This window comes from Aphidius gifuensis, linkage group LG3 (genome assembly GCF_014905175.1).
Source record: "Aphidius gifuensis isolate YNYX2018 linkage group LG3, ASM1490517v1, whole genome shotgun sequence".
Classification (NCBI taxonomy): Eukaryota; Metazoa; Arthropoda; class Insecta; order Hymenoptera; family Braconidae; genus Aphidius; species Aphidius gifuensis.
In genome coordinates, this window is record NC_057790.1 from 13,209,711 (window position 1) to 13,231,450 (window position 21,740).

At 32.4% G+C, this 21,740-nt stretch overlaps 2 protein-coding genes across 2 annotated transcripts; one reads left to right on the top strand and one right to left on the bottom strand.

Annotated features, from left to right (window-relative positions):
* Nucleotides 1–14,041: 14,041 nt before the first annotated feature.
* Nucleotides 14,042–16,474, top strand: LOC122851989 (protein transport protein Sec61 subunit alpha). The gene is made up of 6 exons (XM_044151536.1): nt 14,042–14,306; nt 14,430–14,497; nt 14,641–14,706; nt 14,825–15,460; nt 15,545–15,934; nt 16,008–16,474. The coding sequence occupies exons 1-6, from the start codon at nt 14,300–14,302 to the stop codon at nt 16,269–16,271; spliced, it is 1,431 nt and encodes a 476-aa protein (XP_044007471.1). The 5' UTR covers nt 14,042–14,299; the 3' UTR covers nt 16,272–16,474.
* Nucleotides 16,475–16,954: 480 nt separating this feature from the next.
* On the bottom strand, nt 16,955–20,329 carry LOC122851988 (integrator complex subunit 5). Its single transcript, XM_044151535.1, has 5 exons — nt 19,942–20,329; nt 19,728–19,869; nt 19,250–19,656; nt 19,023–19,158; nt 16,955–18,925 (listed from the first exon to the last, which is right to left on the bottom strand). The coding sequence occupies exons 1-5, from the start codon at nt 20,158–20,160 to the stop codon at nt 17,025–17,027; spliced, it is 2,805 nt and encodes a 934-aa protein (XP_044007470.1). The 5' UTR covers nt 20,161–20,329; the 3' UTR covers nt 16,955–17,024.
* Nucleotides 20,330–21,740: the final 1,411 nt, after the last annotated feature.

A 21,740-nucleotide genomic window follows, 5' to 3' on the forward strand; every position in this document is an offset into this window, starting at 1 on the left:
TCAATTCACAGCGGCCATACCTGTAGTATTTCTACCATGCTAACATCCAGTGTTGGGTAGGTATGATACCGGTGTATCATACAGCAGTATCATACACTGTATCATACAGTATGATACATCTCCATTATCATGCGCCATGTATCATACATTAAGAGCGCCTCTACATTTCACTTTTTAAACTATTTTACTGACGCCATTTTGCCTATCCGCCATTGTACACATATTTGGCGCCCAAAAACAATATGTCAACATCCAACATAATATGTAATCTCAAGAATTTATTAATATTTATTAATAAATCAACTAACGAAAAATGATTGTGTGTATTTTATTTGAATAATCTCAAAAATTACAATAAAAAATGAGATAATAGACATGATATGTAGGCAAGGAGGGTTTTGACAGGTTCTAAGGAACATCATGAAATGCCAGCAGTCCAATTCACAAGGCAAATTTTTTACAATTTAGGGCTTTTTTTGCCGGTGATGGCGCTTGTCAAATTTTTTTTATATAGATTTCACATACAAAAGCTCTACAAGCGCCGCCAGTAGAGGAAAGAAGCCCTAAATTGTAATGCCCTGTGAATTGGACTGCAGAGGGCAGTTTCAACTATCATACACTTTATGTAGTATCATACGTATGATACGTATCATACGTATGATTGTATGATACCCCGATAATCGTCGAATTACCCATCACTGCTAACATCCTATCTTCCCAATAAGTGGAGCTTCTCTGGAGGCAAGAGCGTCGACGATATGTCCTTCTCTTTTCAGAGCAAAATAGAGTGAGGTTCGGATTAACTCGACAATTCACTAACTGACCAACACTATTTTTACTTTCTCACGTATATTAAATAAATAAAATAAAATATTTTAAAATAATTGAAATAACTAAATGAAAAAAAAAAAACATGAATGAAAAAAATTATTTTACTTTATTCAATATTTATTATTCAAATAATATAATTATTCGTACATTTAAATATATATGTATACATATGTAAACAATATACATATACATATGTATACATTGTGTTGGTGAGTAGTCGAGTTAATCCGAACCCTCCCTACGCTCCCTACTCTTTCTCATTTTTTACTGCTCTGAAAAAAGAAGGAAATATCGTCGACGCTCTTGCCTTCAGAGACACAAAGTAGTATTACATATATGATAAAAACTAGAGGCGGGACCAAGAAGACTAGAAATACAGCACCCGTATTCAGAGGATATTCTCATTAGGGCGTTTTTTTTCCGATGGTGGCGTTTGTGGAGCTTTTCTATTAGAGTGGGTATAAGCCAGCAGTCCAATTCACGGCAGTCCAATTCACAGGGCAAATTTTATACAATTTAGGGCTTTTTTTGGCCGCTGATGGCGCTTGTCAAATTTTTTTTATATAGATTTCACATACAAAAGCTCTACAAGCGCCGCCAGTAGAGGAAAGAAGCCCTAAATTGTAATGCCCTGTGAATTGGACTGCAGGGCAAATTTTTTACAATTTAGGGCTTTTTTTTGCCGGTGATGTCGCTTGTAAAATTTTTTTTATATAGATTTCACATACAAAAGCTCCACAAACGCTGCCAGTGGAGGTAAAAAGCCCTAAATTGTAATGCCCTGTGAATTGGACTGCAGTGTTGGGTAGGTAAGATACCATGTAAGATACTGTATCTTACATCATCGGTTTCATACATCGAGGTATCTTACATTGCGTTCCCAGTGCCTCCTACGAATAAAAGTGGAACCTTCGTGCTACAATTTTTTTTTATTCGATAAATACATGTAATTCATTTATTAAATAAATAAAAATTCCAAAAACAAGCAGTAGCAAGGAAAAGATGTAGCTAAGGAATTAATGTTGCTTAAAAAAGAATTTCTTTGGCAACTGTAATTCCTTAGCTCCATCTTTTCCTCAGCTACTATTTTTCCTTGGGATTTTTATTTATTTAAAAAATTAGTTATTTAAAATTAAAGCATCATTAATTACTTAAAACATAATTTTTTGGCAACATTAATTTCTTAGCTACATCTTTTTCTTAGCTACTGCTTTTCCTTGGACATTTTAATTTATTTGACATTTCCATCTTTTAAAACAAAATGACATGTATATTATTTACTTAATAAATAGAAAATGTCCGAGTAAAGGCAGTAGCTAAGGAAAAGATGGAGCTAAGGAATTAATGTTGCCAAAAAATTATGTTTCAAGCATTTTTAATTCCTTAAAACTGGTTTTTCTTGATATTATATATATTTATATAACAAATAAATTACATGGACCAATATATATCGAGCAATAAGAACTAGTTGTCGAGTCGACAGTCAATAAGAATTTTCAAAATGGCGTCAGAGGTATCTTACAGTTTCTTACAGTATCTTACAGTATCTTACTGTAAGTGTATGAAACCTCAAAAATCGACCATTTACCCATCACTGGTATAAGCATACCCACTCTATTTTCTATGTTATAGGTGTGTTCGTTCACTATTCACACCGATGACCGAGCGTATGCACGGAGCGTATGCAAGGAAGCGCTAGAGTTTTGCGGTCATTTGAAGAAACTTTAGTAACTAAAATTTACTAAAACATTCGTTATTTTCAGTCATTGTGTTTATTTTGTTAATTTAATAATTTTTTCTCAGACGCAAGAAGAAATTACCAATTAATAATAATAAAAGAAAGCGAAAGAACTGGAAAAAACGAATAGCAATAAATAAATAGTAAATTTTAGTTACTACAGTTTCTTCAAATGACCGCAAAACGCTAGCGCTTCCTTGCATACGCTCCGTGCATACGCTCGGTGTGAAAAGTGAACGAACACACCTTAGCTGTGTTCGATGGTCGTCTCGGCTCAGCACCCGTATTCAGAGGATGTTCTCATTAGGGCGTTTTTTTTCCGATGGTGGCGCTTGTGAAGCTTTTCCATGTAAAATCTATATAAAAAGTTCACAAGCGCCACCATCGGAAAAAAAAGCCCTAATGAGAACATCCTCTGAATACGGGTGCAGTTCCGTCTTACTTACGGCAGTCCAATTCACAGGGCAAATTTTTTACAATTTAGGGCTTTTTTTGCCGGTAATGGCGCTTGTCAAATTTTTTTTATATAGATTTCACATACAAAAGCTCTACAAGCGCCACCAGTAGAGGAAAAAAGCTCTAAATTGTAATGCCCTGTGAATTGGACTGCGGCTCACTTATGGCGCTAGCGACGTACGGTTGTTTGAAGAACTACAAAGGCACAAAATCTCAATACAGGTGCCTATCTATATCATCACTGTATCAATGCCCCAATAAATATTGTTGATTGACGAAATGACGATTGTTGTTGTTGTCCGTTGTCGTTTCGAAATTTATTGTTATTTATTGAAACTTTAATTTTGTAATAACAAAATGAGTTCATAATATTATTTTGATTATTTTCATCTATTTCCTATATATAAAAGATAAAAAATTATTGTTCAATGGCACAGATAATAATTCCATCTCCAAAATTTGTATTTTTATTTTTATTTCTTTCATTCACTATTTGCTCTCACCTGAATTATATTTTCTATATTCATTTTGATTATATATTTATCAACTCATTGTAATAGATTATTATGATGACCAAGAAGACTAGAAATACAGGAGGACTTACTCCCTATCTCGCTCAGAAACCGTATCGTTATAGGGATCAGCCGTAGGCGCTAGAATATTGAACGTGTGTTAGATCGTTTTTATTAATGCGCACAATACAAACATACTCTAACAAACATCATGTGTATAATGCTCTATTAGTGTTTGTCAGAGTATGTTTGTATTGTGCGCATTGTAAAAAAAAAGCGATACAAGTCGCGCACGTTACCGTGTTACTACTAGCGCCCCTCAATTATGCGGCGACCGTATAGCGATACGGTTTTTTGAGGCAAGTTTGTCCTCCTGTATTTCTAGTCTTCTTGATGATGACACTGTTTCCATAAAGTAAATAAACAATATTTATTGAAGCATTGATACAGTGATGATATAGATAAGCACCTGTATTGAGATTTTGTGCCTTTGTAGTTCTTCAAACAACCGTACGTCGCTAGCGCCATAAGTGAGCCGTAAGTGAGACGGAACTGAGCCGAGACGACCATCGAACACAGCTCTTATATTTCAGTGGAAGTATCTTAAACAAAGTTTACTGCGCCATCTTACAGCAACCACGAAACCTTGATTCCACAGTCAGTAATTCGAGAAATTCGACATTTTTTTATTAAATTTGGCGAATGGCTGAGAAATTAATCTTAGAAACATTTGCCATAATTGAATAATTAAAAAGCTATTGGCAATTGTTGCTAAGGAAAGAATTTCACCAAATAAATTAATTCTTAGTCTGAATTAATTTCTCAGCAATATTTTACTCTTTATTTATGGCAAATGTTTCTAAGGAAAGGATGTTGCCAAATAAATTAATTCGCAGTCTATATTATTTTTACAGCATTATTTTCTATTAAAAAAAAATTACTTTGTCAGAAAGCTGTAGAAATAATTTAGACTGCGAATTAATTCATTTGGTTACATTCTTCCTTTAGCAACACTTGCCAATAGTATTTCGATATATTCTAGCAAATGTCTAGAGGGTTAATAAAAATTACTACACAATTCATTTAGTTTTATATTTTTTAGCTATATTTGCCAAAGTAAATTTAAATACTATGTCAACACCAAGTGACAGCTTGCTTTTCATTGACGGTTGGTAAAAAAAAAGCTTTCAAAATGGCGTCATATGTAAATTACAAAGATTACATAAATTACATAAATTACAGTAATTTACACGTGATGTATTAAACTCAAAAATCGACCAAAGACCCGCACCCGTATTCAGAGGATGTTCTCATTAGGGCTTTTTTTTCCGATGGTAGCGCTTGTGAAGCTTTTCTATGTAAAATCTATATAAAAAGTTCACAAGCGCCGCCATCGGAAAAAAAAGCCCTAATGCGGAACATCCTTCTGAATATAGTTGTGAGTCCACAGGGTAAATTTTTATGACTAGCTTTTTTTGCCGCTAATGGCGCTTGTGTTTTTTTATATATATTTTACATACAAAAGCTTCACAAGCGCCGTGAGTGGTGAAAAAAAGCCCTAAATTGTAATGCCCTGTGAATTGGACTGCCGTTGTTGATTGGTTGAAAAAATAAGGCTGCGCAGAACGCGACGAAAAAAGCATGGACTACTGCCATACCTGTAGTACCTCTACCATGTGCACACACCAGCAGTCCTATTCACAGGGCATTACAATTTAGGGCTTTTTTTCACCACTCACGGCACTCGTGAAGCTTTTGTATGTAAAATCTATATAAAAAAATTTTTTACAAGCGCCATCAGCGGCAAAAGAAAGCCCTAAATCATGAAAAATTTGCCCTGTGAATTGGATTGCTGAGAAATACCATGTTATTAACATACATCTAAAGCGACTAAAAACTAGAAACAGAAACAACGACAAAAGTGATAAATTTCTCTATTCAATATTCCAGGCTTTACAGTTTACGATAATGTGTGGTACGACCTATGTGACAATAACAAACAATCACAACAAGTCAATTTTTTATTTATTTCAGTTTGATATAAACATTGAACAGTTATCCATCTAATAATTGGAAGCCAAAAAAAAAAAATAATGTCATGTGCCAGTACTGCCACTACAAGAAACAGCTTTTTCCTATAAAATTTTGGCCGGTATTACAGGGCGAAATTGCAAAACGAAAAAAAATTTTTTATTAAAGGAATGCACCTGAGGGCTTTTTTTTCCGCTGATGGCGCTTGACAAAATTTTTTTTATATAGATTTCACATAGAAAAGCTTCACAAACGCCACCATCGGAAAAAAAACGCCATAATGAGAACATCCTCTGAATACGGGTGCTGCAAAACAAGCTCTAAATTGTAAAAAAATTGCCCTGTGAATTGGACTGCAGTTTTATTATATTTCAGTGCTGGTGACATACAGTGACAGAAGTAAAAGTTGAGAGGTGAGATTACAAAAGGTGCAATAAAAAAATAATTATTGATGCTGTGTTTATTGTTAAGGGTTTGGAAAATTAAAAAAATAATATTTTCGTTCGTTTTAGATAAAAGATTTTGGAGAAATCCCAAAAAATTGTGCTGGCCCTGGTGGAACTATTTCTCCGGCATTTATCTGTTTTTCTTCCATTGTCGGAGAAATTACTCCGGCATGAGATTGATACCGGAATAATTTTGTCGACATGAAATTAGTCCTGGAAAAATTATTCCAGCCTGAGATAAATAAAGGAAAAAAAACTCTAGCAGTGATCTCATGCCAGAGTAATTTCTCCGCACTGATCTAATGACGGAGTATTTTCGCCGTCATCAATCCCATGCCAGAGTTATTTTCTCAGGAAATTGGCTGAAAACTGAGTGACCCCAGAGAAAGCCGGCGGAAACCGAAGTAATGCCGGAAAAAAAAATTAAATATTTCATTAAAAAAATTATTCGTAAAATATACTATAAAAATTATTTGGTTGTGGTTTCTTGTTGGAAATATGGTTGAAGCTGGTAAATATACTCTTATTTATTTGTTTATATTTATTTATTTAAATTTTTTTTTTTTTAAATATCGTATTGATCGGTGATGGGTAAATGGTCGGATTTTGAGGTTTCTTGCACTTACAGTTAGATACTGTAAGATACTGTAAGAAACTGTAAGATACCTCTGACGCCTTTTTTGAACATTCTTACTGACTGTCGACTCGACAATTAGCTGTCATTGCTCGATATATGTTGGTACATGTATTCTATTTGTTAAATAAATATATAAGATATCAAGGAGAAGGCTTAAATAAAACTACTAAGAATGAATTGTTTACCGAGAAAAGTCGAGACGAGATGAGAGACTATATCTTTTAAAGTCGAGAGTAAGGAAGGTGGCATCACTAGCGGCATCACTAGATTATGAGCATAAATGGTTTTGTGTATTCTTCTCTCTAGATATATCCATATATCAAGAGATATTTGTCTATGGAATAATATGTATTTTAATGTATCCTATACAATTCAAATCAAGAAATAAAATACATGTGAATTTATTTTTTTAAAATACAAATGTCCAAGGAAAAGCAGTAGCTAAGGAATTAATGTTGCCAAAAAATTATGTTTTAAGGACATAATTCCTTAGTCACATTAATTCCTTAGCTACATTAATCCCTTAGCTACATCTTTTCCTTAGCTACTGCTTCTCCTTGGACATTTTTATTTTTCAAATATAAAATAACATGTATTTTATCTATTTAATTAATAAAAATCCCAAGGAAAAGCAGTAGCTAAGGAAAAGATGTAGCTAAGAAATTAATGTTGCCAAAGAATTATGTTTCAAGGAAATAATGTTGCTTAAAAATTAAATTTTTTGGCAACATTAATTCCTTAGCTACATCTTGTCCTTAGGTACTGCTTTTCCTTGGACATTTTCATTTCTTAAAATAAAATTGCATGTACTTTATTTATTAAATAAATAAAAATGTCTAAGGAAAAGATGTAGCTATAAGGAATTAATGTTGCTTCAAAAATAATTTCTTCGGCAACTGTAATTCCTTAGCTCCATCTTTTCCTTAGCTACTATTTTTCCTTGGGATTTTTATTTATTTGAAAAATAAAGTACATGTAATTTTATTTTAAAAAAATGAAAATGTCCAAGGAAAAGCAGAAGTTAAGGAAAAGATGTAGCTAAGGAATTAATGTTGCTTAATAAATAATTTCTTATACCCACTCTAGCAACTGTAATCCCTTATCTCCATCTTTTCTTTAGCTACTGCTTGTTCTTGACATTTTTATTTATTTAATAAATAAATTACATGTATTTATCGAATAAAAAAAAAAATTGTGGCATGAAGCCTCCACAAAAAAGCCATAGGAGGCGTTGGGAATGCAGTGTAAGATACCTCGATGTATGAAACCAATGATGTGAGATACAGTATCTTACGTGGTATTTTACCTACCCAACACTGGTATTGATACCGTATTGGTATCAAAATTTTTTTCATACCGTATTTATACATACCAGGAACTAATTAGGTATTGATGCCGAAAATATGGTATCAAATACGGTATTGATACCAAAAAAAAAAAAAATACCGGTATTTTTGCATCTCTAAACGCACCCCAGGGGTGCGTTCCAAAACATCCGTTCTGTTCGGTATATCAAGATGGCGGACTCTCGTACCTATCTTCAGTGATGGGTCTTTGGCCGATTTTTGACTTTATTACATTACATGTAAATTACTGTAATTTACATGTAACTTATGTAATTTATATAATTTAGTCCGCCGCCATTTTTAGAGCTTCTTCTTTACCTGCCGTCAACAAAAAGCAAACTGTCAATGGATGTTTACATGTTATATTAATAAACAATAAACAATTAAATTATTAAACAATAATCATTTAACAATTATAACGTTTGAAAAAAATATTTTTGCATAACGACATAACAAAATGACATCCAAGAACATTAAAAATACATCTGTGAGTATAGCAAATAAGTAATTCAATTATATTTTTACTTATGGAATATGAACAGTCATATTTTGATAATTCAATAGGTATAATTTTTTTCACACACGTTTATTAAGTTCATATTTGACATATTTTTCTTTAATTCCAGTTGGGTTCTCAACGAAGAAAATTAAATTCAAGTTCAAAGATGCCTTAATTATTATTATATTATTGCATTTAATGAATAAATATAGTATATAATAATATTTACAGAAAACAATTATAATATTCATTGTTGAATCAATAAAATTAACGTATTGGTGTAAATTAAGAATTAGATGTGAACAATAAATTATAAACATTAATGATTAACCTGCATTAAGGCAGTATGTAAATCCCAAGGTAGGATAATTCTTTGGGTTCAAAGAGGCACCCTTGTAACCATAGCTTAAAAAAATAATAAGTGCCCTCTAATGTCTAAAATTTGTATACTTTACTGACGCGTCTATAGAAGTAGGAGTGAGGGCGCCTCGTATTTACACACACTAATACTACTTCAGCAGATTTTCAATGCTTCGCCTGGTACTTTTTGACTGTTTTTGACCCTAAATTTTCGTCTTAAATAATTAATAACTTTTAAAATTCGTGGTAGAAATCGATGATTTTTTTAAAATTATTTTTGTTATTAAAAGAAGTATAAGCTGTAGTAAAATAAAAGTTTTCTGTGAGAGCGTTTTTTTAATAGAAGTGAAAACGTGCCGATGCTTCCTATGCTTGTGTGTTAAAGTGTTAAATTGTTGTCAACTTTGACCCTAATTATCTCGGTCAAATTGTGGTAGAAAATTACAAAAAGAATTTGATAAAATAAATCTTTATTTCACTTAAAAAATAAGCCTTCTTTGATCAAAATCTGTGAGAGGGAATTTTTTTTCAATATTTTGACATACTGCCTTAATTTGACATATACAAATTAAAAATAGAGTTTATCCTTCTCATTTTTTTTTCATTTTTTGTCATTGTAAAAACAGATAGCAACAGAGAGAAAGCAAAAAATTTCAAATTACCAACTGTAAAATCAAGGTTCCAAGGTTGCTGTAATATGGCGCAATTAATTTATGTAAATTACCACATGTATGAAAGTCAGCCATGTAAATTACACGTGTAATTTACAATGTAAATTACAAGCCCATCACTGCCTATCTTAATTGCCGCACCCGTATTCACAGGACAAATTTTTTACAATTTAGGGCTTTTTTTTGTCACTGACGGCGCTTATAAAATTTTTTTTATATAGATTTTACATATAAAAGCTCCACAAGCGCCGCCGGTGGAAAAAAAAGCCCTAAATTGTAATGCCCTGTGAATACGGGTGCTGGGTAGAATCGCCGCCGTCTTAATATACCGAACCGAACGGAGGTTTTGGAACGTACCCCTACTGGAGGAGCGCCAAATATACACTTCACGTTGCTTCACGTAGTATCATACGTATCATACGTATGATTGTATGATACCCCAAAACTCGACGAATAACCCATTACAGCAGTCCAATTCACGGGGCAAATTTTTTACAATTTAGGGCTTTTTTTGCCGCTGATGGCGCTTGTAAAAAATTAATTTTATATAGATTTTACCAGTGTTGAGTAGGTAAGATACCATGTAAGATACTGATCTTACATCATTGGTTTCATACATCGAGGTAACTTACACTGCGTTCCCAGCGACTCCTATGATTTTTTAGTGGAACTTTCACGCCACAATTTTTTTTTATTCGATAAATACATGTCATTTATTTATTAAATAAATAAAAATCCTAAGAACAAACAGTAGCTAAGGAAAAGATGGAGCTAAGGAATTACAGTTGCTGGAGTGGGTATAAATAATTATTTTTTGAGCAACATTAATTCCTTAGCTACATCTTTTCCTTAACTACTGCTTTTCTTTGGACCTTTTTATTTTTTTCAGATAAAATTACATGTATATTATTTATTTAATAAATAAAAATGTCCAAGGAAAAGCAGTAGCTAAGGAATTACAGTTGCCAAAAAAATTATATTTTAAGCAACATTATTTCCTTAAAACATAATTCATTGGCAACATTTATTCCTTAGCTACATCTTTTCCTTAACTACTGCTTTTCCTTGAACATTTTTATTTATCCTATATAAAAAAAAGCATTAGTGTCATGGCGGCGTTTGATGAATTTCAAACTTGCCGCCTGAAATTTGAATTTGATTGGCTCTCATTTGAAATTTGATTGCCGCAATAATTTGTGCATATTTTGATTGGAGTTTAGATTGATCACGTGCATGTCGTATAAATTGATATAGGTGGCGCTAATTGCATATACATATGTATGTGTGTGTTGACATATGTGATTATACAACATTTCATCTGTCAAAAAATATTAATGCCCATAACCTTTAATTGATTCACTATAATTTAATTAGTTTGTTATAAATAAAAGTTAATGTGTTATAAATAAACAAAAATTCAATCACAAAAAAAAATGTATAGATTCATTTTTAAATAGGGCACGTGAACCTGTCAATATGATAAAATCAAGATTTGTACATAATTAACGATAACAAAGTATTGTTAATTGAAATCTTAGAGTAAACAATTTTTTTTTTTAACCATTATTGAAGTACGAATCCTGAATTTATTGGTTTAAATAAGTTTAAAATAGTTCAATTAATATTAATTAATTAAGATTTAGGAGGGCAGGCAGCCTGAATTTTTTGAATGTTTGACTTTTTTTTTTTTTTTACATGGAAGATATTTCTTTGGAGAATTATAATATGCGAAAAAATCGCATTGAAATCTCTCCAATTTATTATTAAAAAATATTATAACTTTTTAATTTTTGCTATGCGCTGATTAATCATTTCGGTCCATTGCGCATCCCTACTCTCAAAATCCCCAACATAAATGTGTGGTGTAGTGTACATTGATAAAGTGACAGCATTATTTTTATAATTACTCCAAATTACTCCAAAATGTTTATTTAAAATAAAAAAAGTTCTTGAACATAAATTTATTACTTTATAATTTAATCTTTAAAAACTAGGAATATCATAGAGAACATAAAATATGGGAGGAGGATTCGGGAGTAGGGATGCGCAATAGACCAAAATGATTATTCATCGCATACCAACAATTGAAAAAATATTATATTTTTTAATAATGAGTTGAAAAACTCCCGATGGGATTTTTTTGCATATCATAATTCTTCAAAGAAATATCTATCAATTTTTAAAACAAAAACTTAAAAAAGTTGAAAACTTAAAAAGTTTAGGCTGCTGAGCCCCTAAATCTTAGTTAATTAATATTAATTAGATTCCATCAACTCTAAGCTAATTAGATATGAACAAAAAAATTGTTTACTAACAATTGCATGGTACTGCATACTTACTGTAAGTGAAAGAAACCTCAAAAATCGGCCATTTACCAATCACTGCACCCGTATTCAGCACCCGTATTCAGAGGATGTTCTCATTAGGGCGTTTTTTTTCCGATGGTGGCGTTTGTGAAGCTTTTCTATATGAAATCTATATAAAAAAAATTTTGTCAAGCGCCATCAGCGGAAAAAAAAAGCCCTAATGAGAACAATTTTGCCCCGTGAATACGGGTGCTGCAGTCCAATTCACAGGGCAAATTTTTTACAATTTAGGGCTTTTTTTTGGCGGTGATGGCGCTTGTAAACTTTTTTTTACATAGATTTCACATATAAAAGCTCTACAAGCGCCGCCAGTGGAGGAAAAAATCCCTAAATTGTAATGCCCTGTGAATTGGACTGCTGAGGATGTTCTCATTAGGGCTTTTTTTTCCGATGGCGGCGCTTGTGAACTTTTTATATAGATTTTACATAGAAAAGCTTCACAAGCGCCACCATCGGAAAAAAAACGCCCTAATGAGAACATCCTCTGAATACGGGTGCTGGATTTTACATACAAAAGCTTTACAAGCGCTGTGAGTGGTGAAAAAAAGCCCTACATTGTAATGCCCTGTGAATTGGACTGCCAGACGTCCAGAATTGTCTGGATTCTTTCAGACATTTTAGTGACTGTCCAGAATCCAGATTCTGTATCATTTTTTTCCAGATTTTTTAGATTTTTAAAATTTTTCATTTTATTTATTTATATTTTAATCTTTCGCTAAACTTTTACAGATACGGATAAAAGATAACAACTAAAAGTTACCTACAAATCAATTTGGACCAATCACAACCATTATTATGGATTCCATGTTTGTGGCGGGATATTAAATGACCAGAAATTTTTTGTCGAAAACCATATTTTATTATTCATATGGTATCTAAAAATTTCAAAGGTTAATTTTGAATTGAAATTTTATAACATATATTTATTTAAATTTCTTATCTAGGATAGCTATAATATGTATGATTCTTTTTTATTAACCTTATCTACTTTACCATGTGGACTATATACCTATATTAAATATTAAGTATCAATATTAATTTTAATGTTAAAAAAAAAAATTAATATATTTATTTTTACATATTAATAAATATCTTTAAGAAATTAATAGGAGAAAATTTTGCACTAATAGGTATATGCCGTGTTTTACAAAATAAAAAATTTAATAAAATGCTAGGGTATTTAATTTTTTCTAAGCCATCCAGATAAATCCAGACTTTTGCTCAGCCCTCCAAGAGAAAGAAATAGTTTTATGTTATAACATATTTTATTACCAGAAACAACTGACTTTTTCAGTGATAACTGGGAATAATCTAGATGTTTCTGGTAATAAATGGACTATGGCATAGAACTTGTTCGAAAAACTATGCTAGTGGCCACCAGTGTTGGGTAGGTAAGATACCATGGAGGATACCGTATCTTATATCATCGGTTTCATATATCGAGGTATCTTACATTTAAAGTGAGTATAAGCAGAGTGACGCCATAGATGATTTTTACCTCGGAAGTGACGAAAACCTCTTATACCCACTCCATACGGCGAGCACAAAATGTCGGACTAATGGGACCTCGGTGGCTTCACTCTGCTTATACCCGCTCTACTCACATTGCGTTCCCAGCGCCTCCTCCTTTCTAGTCTTCTTGGCCTTCAGGGGTGCGTTCCGTAGGGGGACCGCGGTCCTTTTTGGCCATAATCAGAGTGGATCCATAAAAATTAAAAATCTTCCTAGGAATCCCTAAAAAAGAACCAGTCTCATGTATACTCTTTTTTACACCTTTCTATGTATGTATTGTTATTGTTGCGGATGTGGTTGAGTTATGATATGTTTTGATGTGTTTTGAAGCATTAACTTTGAAAAAAAATACAATTTACAGGCTAAATAATTCAGATAACAACAATATACACCCACTATTTTAATTGACAATTTGTTTTGATGCCAAATTATTTTTTTCTTTGTAATATGTTAATTATATTTTTCGGTGTTTACGTTTGTTTATGTTTGTTTACGTTTTGTAATACATAGCAGTGCTGACACTACAACGAAATTCAATTCACTATGGTAAACTACGCCTATTTTTGGTAGACCGCGGTCCTCTACGGAACGCACCCTAGCATGGAGATTGGAGTTTACACCTCCATGGCCTTTAGACTGTCTGGCAACCACTGGCAACCCTGCCACGTGATCACGTCACATCGTTACGTGTCCACGAAGTGATCCACGATTCGTTGTTTTATTTTTTTTTACATGGGATTTTTTTTAACTGCTCGGCTCATTCACACATGTCCGGTGACTTACATGCCTTGTAGTTTACGCCATGAGTAGTCTTTTTTGACACATTTTACTTCATATACATTATTTCATCAGTTAATTATAAAGTTATAAAGTTTGTATTACAATTTATCAACAATGGGGAGTAAGTACCTCTTGATATAAATAATTAAAATTATATTGAAAACCATAGTGTCACAATTCGTATGGAGTCTAAAATCTTCCATATTGAGCATCATTTTTAAATTTTATTTTATTTTATTTTCAGTCAAATTTCTTGAAATTATCAAGCCATTTTGTAGCATTCTACCAGAAATAGCAAAACCCCAAAGAAAGGTAAATACCTTGCATTTTTTAAATTTCTTATTTTAGTGTTATGTGATAATTTATGACATCAATATACTTTTAGAGAAATGATAATGCTATCACTATGAGCAATACATAAATAATGTCTACATTGCAATTATTTTCAAATTTAGATTCAATTCAGGGAAAAAGTATTATGGACTGCAATTACACTTTTCATTTTCCTCGTTTGTTGTCAGGTAATGCATAAATTGTTAATATGTCAATGATACGACTTTGAGTAGATCAACGAAATTTTACTAATTATGTTAGCCTACCTAATAATGTTTTTGTTATTTTTTTCATTCAAATATATAGATTCCATTGTTTGGTATCATGTCATCAGACAGTGCAGACCCTTTTTACTGGATCCGCGTAATTCTCGCATCAAACAGAGGTACATTGATGGAGCTCGGTATTTCACCAATAGTCACATCAGGCTTAATAATGCAATTGTTGGCTGGCGCTAAAATCATTGAAGTTGGCGACACACCAAAAGACCGAGCACTTTTTAATGGAGCTCAAAAGTTATTTGGAATGATAATAACTGTTGGCCAAGCAATTGTATATGTGATGACTGGCATGTATGGTGATCCAGCTGAAATTGGAGCTGGAGTCTGTCTTCTTATTATTATTCAACTATTCGTCGCAGGTCTTATTGTTCTGTTACTTGATGAACTTTTGCAAAAAGGCTACGGTCTTGGCAGTGGTATTTCTCTCTTTATTGCCACAAACATCTGCGAGACAATTGTTTGGAAGACATTCTCACCAGCAACAGTTAATACGGGACGTGGTACTGAATTTGAAGGATCAGTGATTGCTCTATTTCATCTTCTTGGAACAAGACAAGACAAAGTTAGAGCACTCAGAGAAGCCTTCTACCGTCAAAATTTGCCCAATCTTATGAACCTCTTGGCTACCATTCTCGTTTTTGCTGTGGTTATTTACTTCCAGGTAAAGCAGTCATCTGATTATTACTTATATTTTATCTATTCATTGTTATGACAAATGGGGTTGATAATAAATTTAATTTTTTAGGGCTTCCGTGTTGATCTACCAATAAAATCAACACGATATCGTGGCCAGTACAGCAGCTATCCAATTAAATTATTTTACACCAGCAATATCCCCATTATTCTTCAATCAGCTCTCGTTTCCAATTTATACGTTATTTCCCAGATGTTGGCTATCAAATTTCAGGGCAACATAATAATTAATCTTCTTGGCGTTTGGTCAGATGTTGGAGGTGGTGGTCCAGCAAGATCTTATCCTGTTGGTGGTTTATGTTATTACCTCTCACCACCCGAGTCTCTTGGACATATTGCTCAAGATCCAATTCATGCCATTCTTTATATTGTCTTCATGTTAGGCTCATGTGCTTTCTTTTCAAAAACTTGGATTGATGTTTCTGGTAGTTCTGCCAAAGATGTAAGACACTTAAAAATATTTTACCTTTTGAATGTAAATATTATTAATTAATTAATACTCATATATTTATTAGGTTGCTAAACAATTGAAAGAACAACAAATGGTAATGAGAGGTCATCGTGACAATTCCATGATTCATGAACTTAACCGTTACATTCCAACTGCAGCTGCTTTTGGTGGTCTTTGTATTGGAGCACTCTCAGTACTCGCTGATTTCATGGGTGCAATTGGCTCAGGGACCGGAATTCTTCTTGCGGTTACCATTATATATCAATACTTTGAGATATTTGTTAAAGAACAAAACGAAATGGGTGGCATGAGCACCTTACTATTTTAGGCAACAGTTTGTTTTTTTATTTTCAATTTGTTATGTTGACTATTTATTACGCTTGATATAATATATCATATATTTTTTTTTCCTTTTTCTTATTACATCAAAAAACTGGTTTACCCGATAATTTCGGGTGTTAAATAAAATTAAAAAAAAGTTTCCATTGTAAATAGAAATTTAGGACATAAAAACTGAATTTAATTTTTAATTGGATAGATATTTACATAAATTAAACAAATGAAGAATATTGTCTAATCTATTAAAAAAATAATAGTTTAACAAGAAATAAAATTTATATTATTATAAATATTATATAGTTAACAAGATGACTGATTTGCTAGAATTATTTTTGTTTCATTTATCTTTAATAACACTTTCGTCTCTGTATAATTAAATATTTCCTAATAAAATTTAAAATAATTTCTATATTGAAATTTAGTTTTCAATCTGTCTTCTATTATTGATATCTCTCTCACTACTATTTGTTAAATAAAAAGATATAATAGTTACAATAAAAAAATTTATTTTCCAGATATAGTCAATATTATTGAATTATTCTGGAGTCATCAAAAAGTTGTTAAAATAAAAATGTGATCGAGTAGATTCAGACAAAAGTTTGAATTACTCCAATCGATAAGATATATGAATATATATCAACATCGAAATAAAAATAAAATACAAATGTTTCATTAAAAAAATTTAACGTTTTATTTTGAACAATTGCATGAAAAATTAGATGATATTGACAAGTATACAAATTTATGTGGCATCTTTTTTTTTTTCTTTATAAAATAGAGTGCAATAAAGTGCACCTGTTTTATCGATGTTTGCAAGTAAAATTAGTCTAAGTGTATCAGTGAATCTTGAATTGGGTAATGAAGTGTCAGTGTCTCGCCAAGCAATACTTGCACCCTCGATAAGAGTAAATAGTGCTGGTGATGGTACATTTTCGTGCATATATGCCCATACACACTCTTTCATAACAGTATTAATTTGGCTTGGTGTTAGAATTGGTAAAACATCACGTAGACAATTGAGAGGTGGTGGTAATAGTTGTCCAAGTGCCATCATTTTAACAAGCAGTGTGCCTTCATTCGTGTTCCAATTGGCCATAACAGTGGCCGCAATTCCACGCAGCAAAACTGAAGAATATGCTAAGGCAGGCCTGTGTCTCGCTGTCAGCTCTAAAAGACTCCAAAGAAGAGGTATATCTTTAAACGTGCGACGAATCTGCAGGTCTCGTTCAACTGTAACCTTGATAAATTCTTCATCGGGCCAGGGTAAACCATTGTACATGACATCTGGTGATACAAGTTCAACTAAAAGCAGACTCATTGCATCTAATTTTGGATAACTATTTATTTCTTCATTTGAACAACAAGCCTTTATTGCATCCATCAATAATAAACTGTTGAAAGATATTATATCGTTATCAAAATTATTTCGTGGTACTGATCGCCTTGGGCCTTCACCAATAACACCAGCATGAAATACAGATGAATGTCTCTGTGCTAACATAACTGATGTACCATGTTTGTGGTTTTGCTGAAGTAACAAATAGTCTTTGGTATCAGTGTCCAGCTTTTCCCTGGCACCAAAATACTTTGCAGGTTCACCGTATAAACTATTTTCTAACAATTCTCTGATAGCAAGCACTCTAGCACACGATGATTTAGATGTTATTAATGTCATCAAGTGTGTAGCAATTTTTACACCACGTTGTTTTTTTAATAAATTACTTTCTTTTATACAAACAAAAAAATAACGTACAACTGATCTTATTAGTTTTAATGTTAAATCAACACTTGGAATATAATTGTTTTCTGTAATATTTAAAAAACTCAATGTTTGGGCAATATTATGGGTGAAGTTGAGATTATTACTTTTCATAAGTAAAACGGCTACTTGGTTTAAATTTGAGTAAATTGAACGTGATACTAATTTTGATTGCAGAATCACCGCTTTATTTGAATTTTCCCACTTCAAAAGGATTGTTAAATTGCTAAATAACTGTTCAGACTCAATTGTTTTGATTTCTGATGTGGTCTGTATGTCTCGGAGCGCTTGTTCAATTGCTTGAGCAAGATAACCATGTTCTGAGAATGGATTTTCTGGCTCAGGTTTAAGGATAGGAAACATAACAATATTTTCTGTTACTAAACGCACAAGTCCTGCTAAGTGGTAGTTACTTTGTGCATTTCTTAGGACATATGATGCAGATGATATTATGACTTTTGGGGTATGGGCACCGAGCAATAAAATAAGACGTGCTGCAGTTTGAACGCGCAGTGGATGAGAATCAAGCAACAGTGGTATAACGAGTGGCAAATCTTGTTGTATTGACGTCAATAAAGCAATGTCAGTATTGTGAGGTCCCTCCATGCGCATTACCAAGTCAGCTTGGCAAAGTATCATCTCAAGAATCTCGCGACAAACATTTTTAACTGATAAAGCTGCATTAACACCATGATAGCCAACATTACTGGTATTTAAAGTAGTGTCGAGTAAAATATTTATTATCTGCCAAGCACCATGTTTACATGATAATGCCAAACGTACTGTCAAATCAATTAATATTTCTGGCTTGTTTTCAAAATAATAACACCAATCTGAAGCAAATACAGCTAGACGAGGTATGACATCTGGTCTTACTGGAAAAACTATGACAAAAAAAATAAATAAATAATAATTATTATGAATTATTTATTAATTTAATACTAGCTATTCAAACAAAAAAAAAAAAAAAAATTGAATTACGAGTTTGAAGGACTACGGTGGTGATGATTTCAAGCAATAGTTGCGAGACTGATGCTAATTTCAAAAGAAATGGTACTGTTGACACTTTTTGTTTTCTCATTGATTCATCATCATTTATATTTTCATCCAAACTAAACTGAAAAAATCAATTGAAAAAAAAAAAAAATAAGTAATTAAAATATTATCAACTGTAATTAATTAATATTGTATATATAAAACGTGATTACTTTGAATAAACTCAATAGAGCATCTCGAATATCTTGAAAATTACTGCCTGCTATATTCTCTAAAATTCCAACAACCGAGTTCAACATGGTATTTTGAGGATGATTTTGAAGTCCAGTAATAGAAAAATCCTTGAGACCCGATTGAAGTACTTGGTTGATGATAAGACTAGGAAAAATGCCACTAACGTGAGCTGCGACCCAGTCAAAATAAGGGTGGTAAATAGCAATTCCCTCAGTAAAAACGTTGATGCATGAGACTGACTCAACATCTGAGAGATAATTGAGACATTTTGATGATAGATCAACAAGAATTCTTGTTGTTCTAAATGATAACCAATGTCTCAGGTAGTCATTTATTGTTGCATCTTGAGGCAGACCACGTTTGGCAAAATTCCAAGATATTTTACCTAGTAATTAATTTTAGGTCAATTTCTTGATAAACACTATTGCTACGTCGAATGTGTTAATTTTAAATTACCCATAAGATCTAGAGACCAACTGGCAATAAGTGGAGCCCATGCTTGAGGGTTTTCAGTGACGATATCAGTCAAAGCTTTGTGAATATCCGGTACTGTCACATCCATTGTTACTTCATTTGGAATTAAAGAGCCTGGGTAGCTCTGTAGGAAAAATTTTTTTATGTTTTTATTATCTGTGATGATAAATTTGATTTCAACAAATATTTGACGAACCTCTATGTGACGAATTTGACGATTAACAGCGAAAAAAAATACTTTTCCTGCATACTCAAGAATAGCATCACGAGCACCAGGAAGATTTTTCAACAGAGTCAATGCACCTTTTGTCACTCTCTGAATATTTGTGCGTTGACATTTTTTCACCGATTCTGGTATAAATTTCCTAACCTCAGCGATAATTTCTTCTGGTGATAAGATTTCTTTTTGTGACATTTTTTCTAAATAAATAATTTACCTACTGAACATAATAAAATTTATACATTAGGCTTAAGTTTGAATTTAAACATTTCCGATCACTATTTTATTTAATTGTCAACAAATATGATTCTAGTATGTCACGTTTGCATTTTCTGCTTGCTTGCACTTTCGGATTGTTGTCAACAATCAACATGAAGACTAAAGGGGTGCTCATTTTTGTGAGCCAAGAACTCTACACCATATACATTGTGCGCGCACATACTATACTCCCTAAATATATATACCCGCATAAAACTATACAAAGTAGGCCTGGAGCAGTGTTGGGTAGGTATGATACCGGTGTATCATACAGCAGTATCATACACTGTATCATACAGTATGATACATCTCCATTATCATACGCCATGTATCATACATTAAGAGCGCCTCTACATTTCACTTTTTAAACTATTTTACTGACGCCATTTTGCCTATCCGCCATTATACACATATTTGGCGCCCAAAAACAATATGTTAACATCCAACATAATATGTAATCTCAAGAATTTATAAATATTCATTAATAAATCAACTAACGAAAAATGATTGTGTGTATTTTACTTGAATAATCTCAAAAATTACAATAAAAAAATGAGATAATAGCCATGATATGTGGGCAAGGAGGGTTTTGACAAGTTCTAAGGAACATCATGAAATGCCAAGAAAAAAGATAGTTTCATTAGCTTGCAAAAAAAAAATAATAAATACAGTAATTAAGAGATTATAATCACACAGATAATTCAACTCAATAATCACTTAATATCACAAATATATTTTCCCTGTCGTTCTTCATGAGAAACGTATTATATTAATCTGGGAGACCTATTTGCCAAGTTGACCTCTTTCATCATATTAGCATACTTGAATACATTCCAGGCGAACTTATGAGTCATTTTTTTAAAGAAGTCATAATAATAACTGTTGAATCATTTTCTCGTATAATGTTTTAATTCTAATAAAACTTTTTATACACGTTGATGAATTTATTTATTATTTATCGTGTAATAAAAAAAAAAGTTTGACAGCTGTGTACAGTGGTGTGAGTGAGAGTTTGATAAATCATTTAGTTCATTTTATAAAAAAAGAGGGCACTTTCAACTATCATACACTTTATGTAGTATGATACGTATCATACGTATCATACGTATGATTGTATGATACCCCGAAAATCGTCGAATTACCCATCACTGGCCTGGAGTGCTATTCTTGGTCCCGTATTGCGGGAGCAAGAAGACTAGAAACCAGGAGAGTCAACTATGTACATTGGGAATGGGACAAAATATGTCGTGAAATAAGGCTTGTACATTTGGCCACGGAGAGGCGCTTTCGGCGTCTCGCGAACCAAAATTGTTCACAATTGTTGTTGATATTTTAATGCTGATTTGTACTATTTTACGTATATCAATTTGATATCAAAATACGCCACAAGTTTGTTATCTAAATTTATACAATTAATTGATTGTATGTAATAATTTTTGCTAAAAGAAGGATGTAGCTAAATAAATTATTTCGTAGTCTAAAAAAATTGCTCAACTATTCGCCACAAATATTTTAAT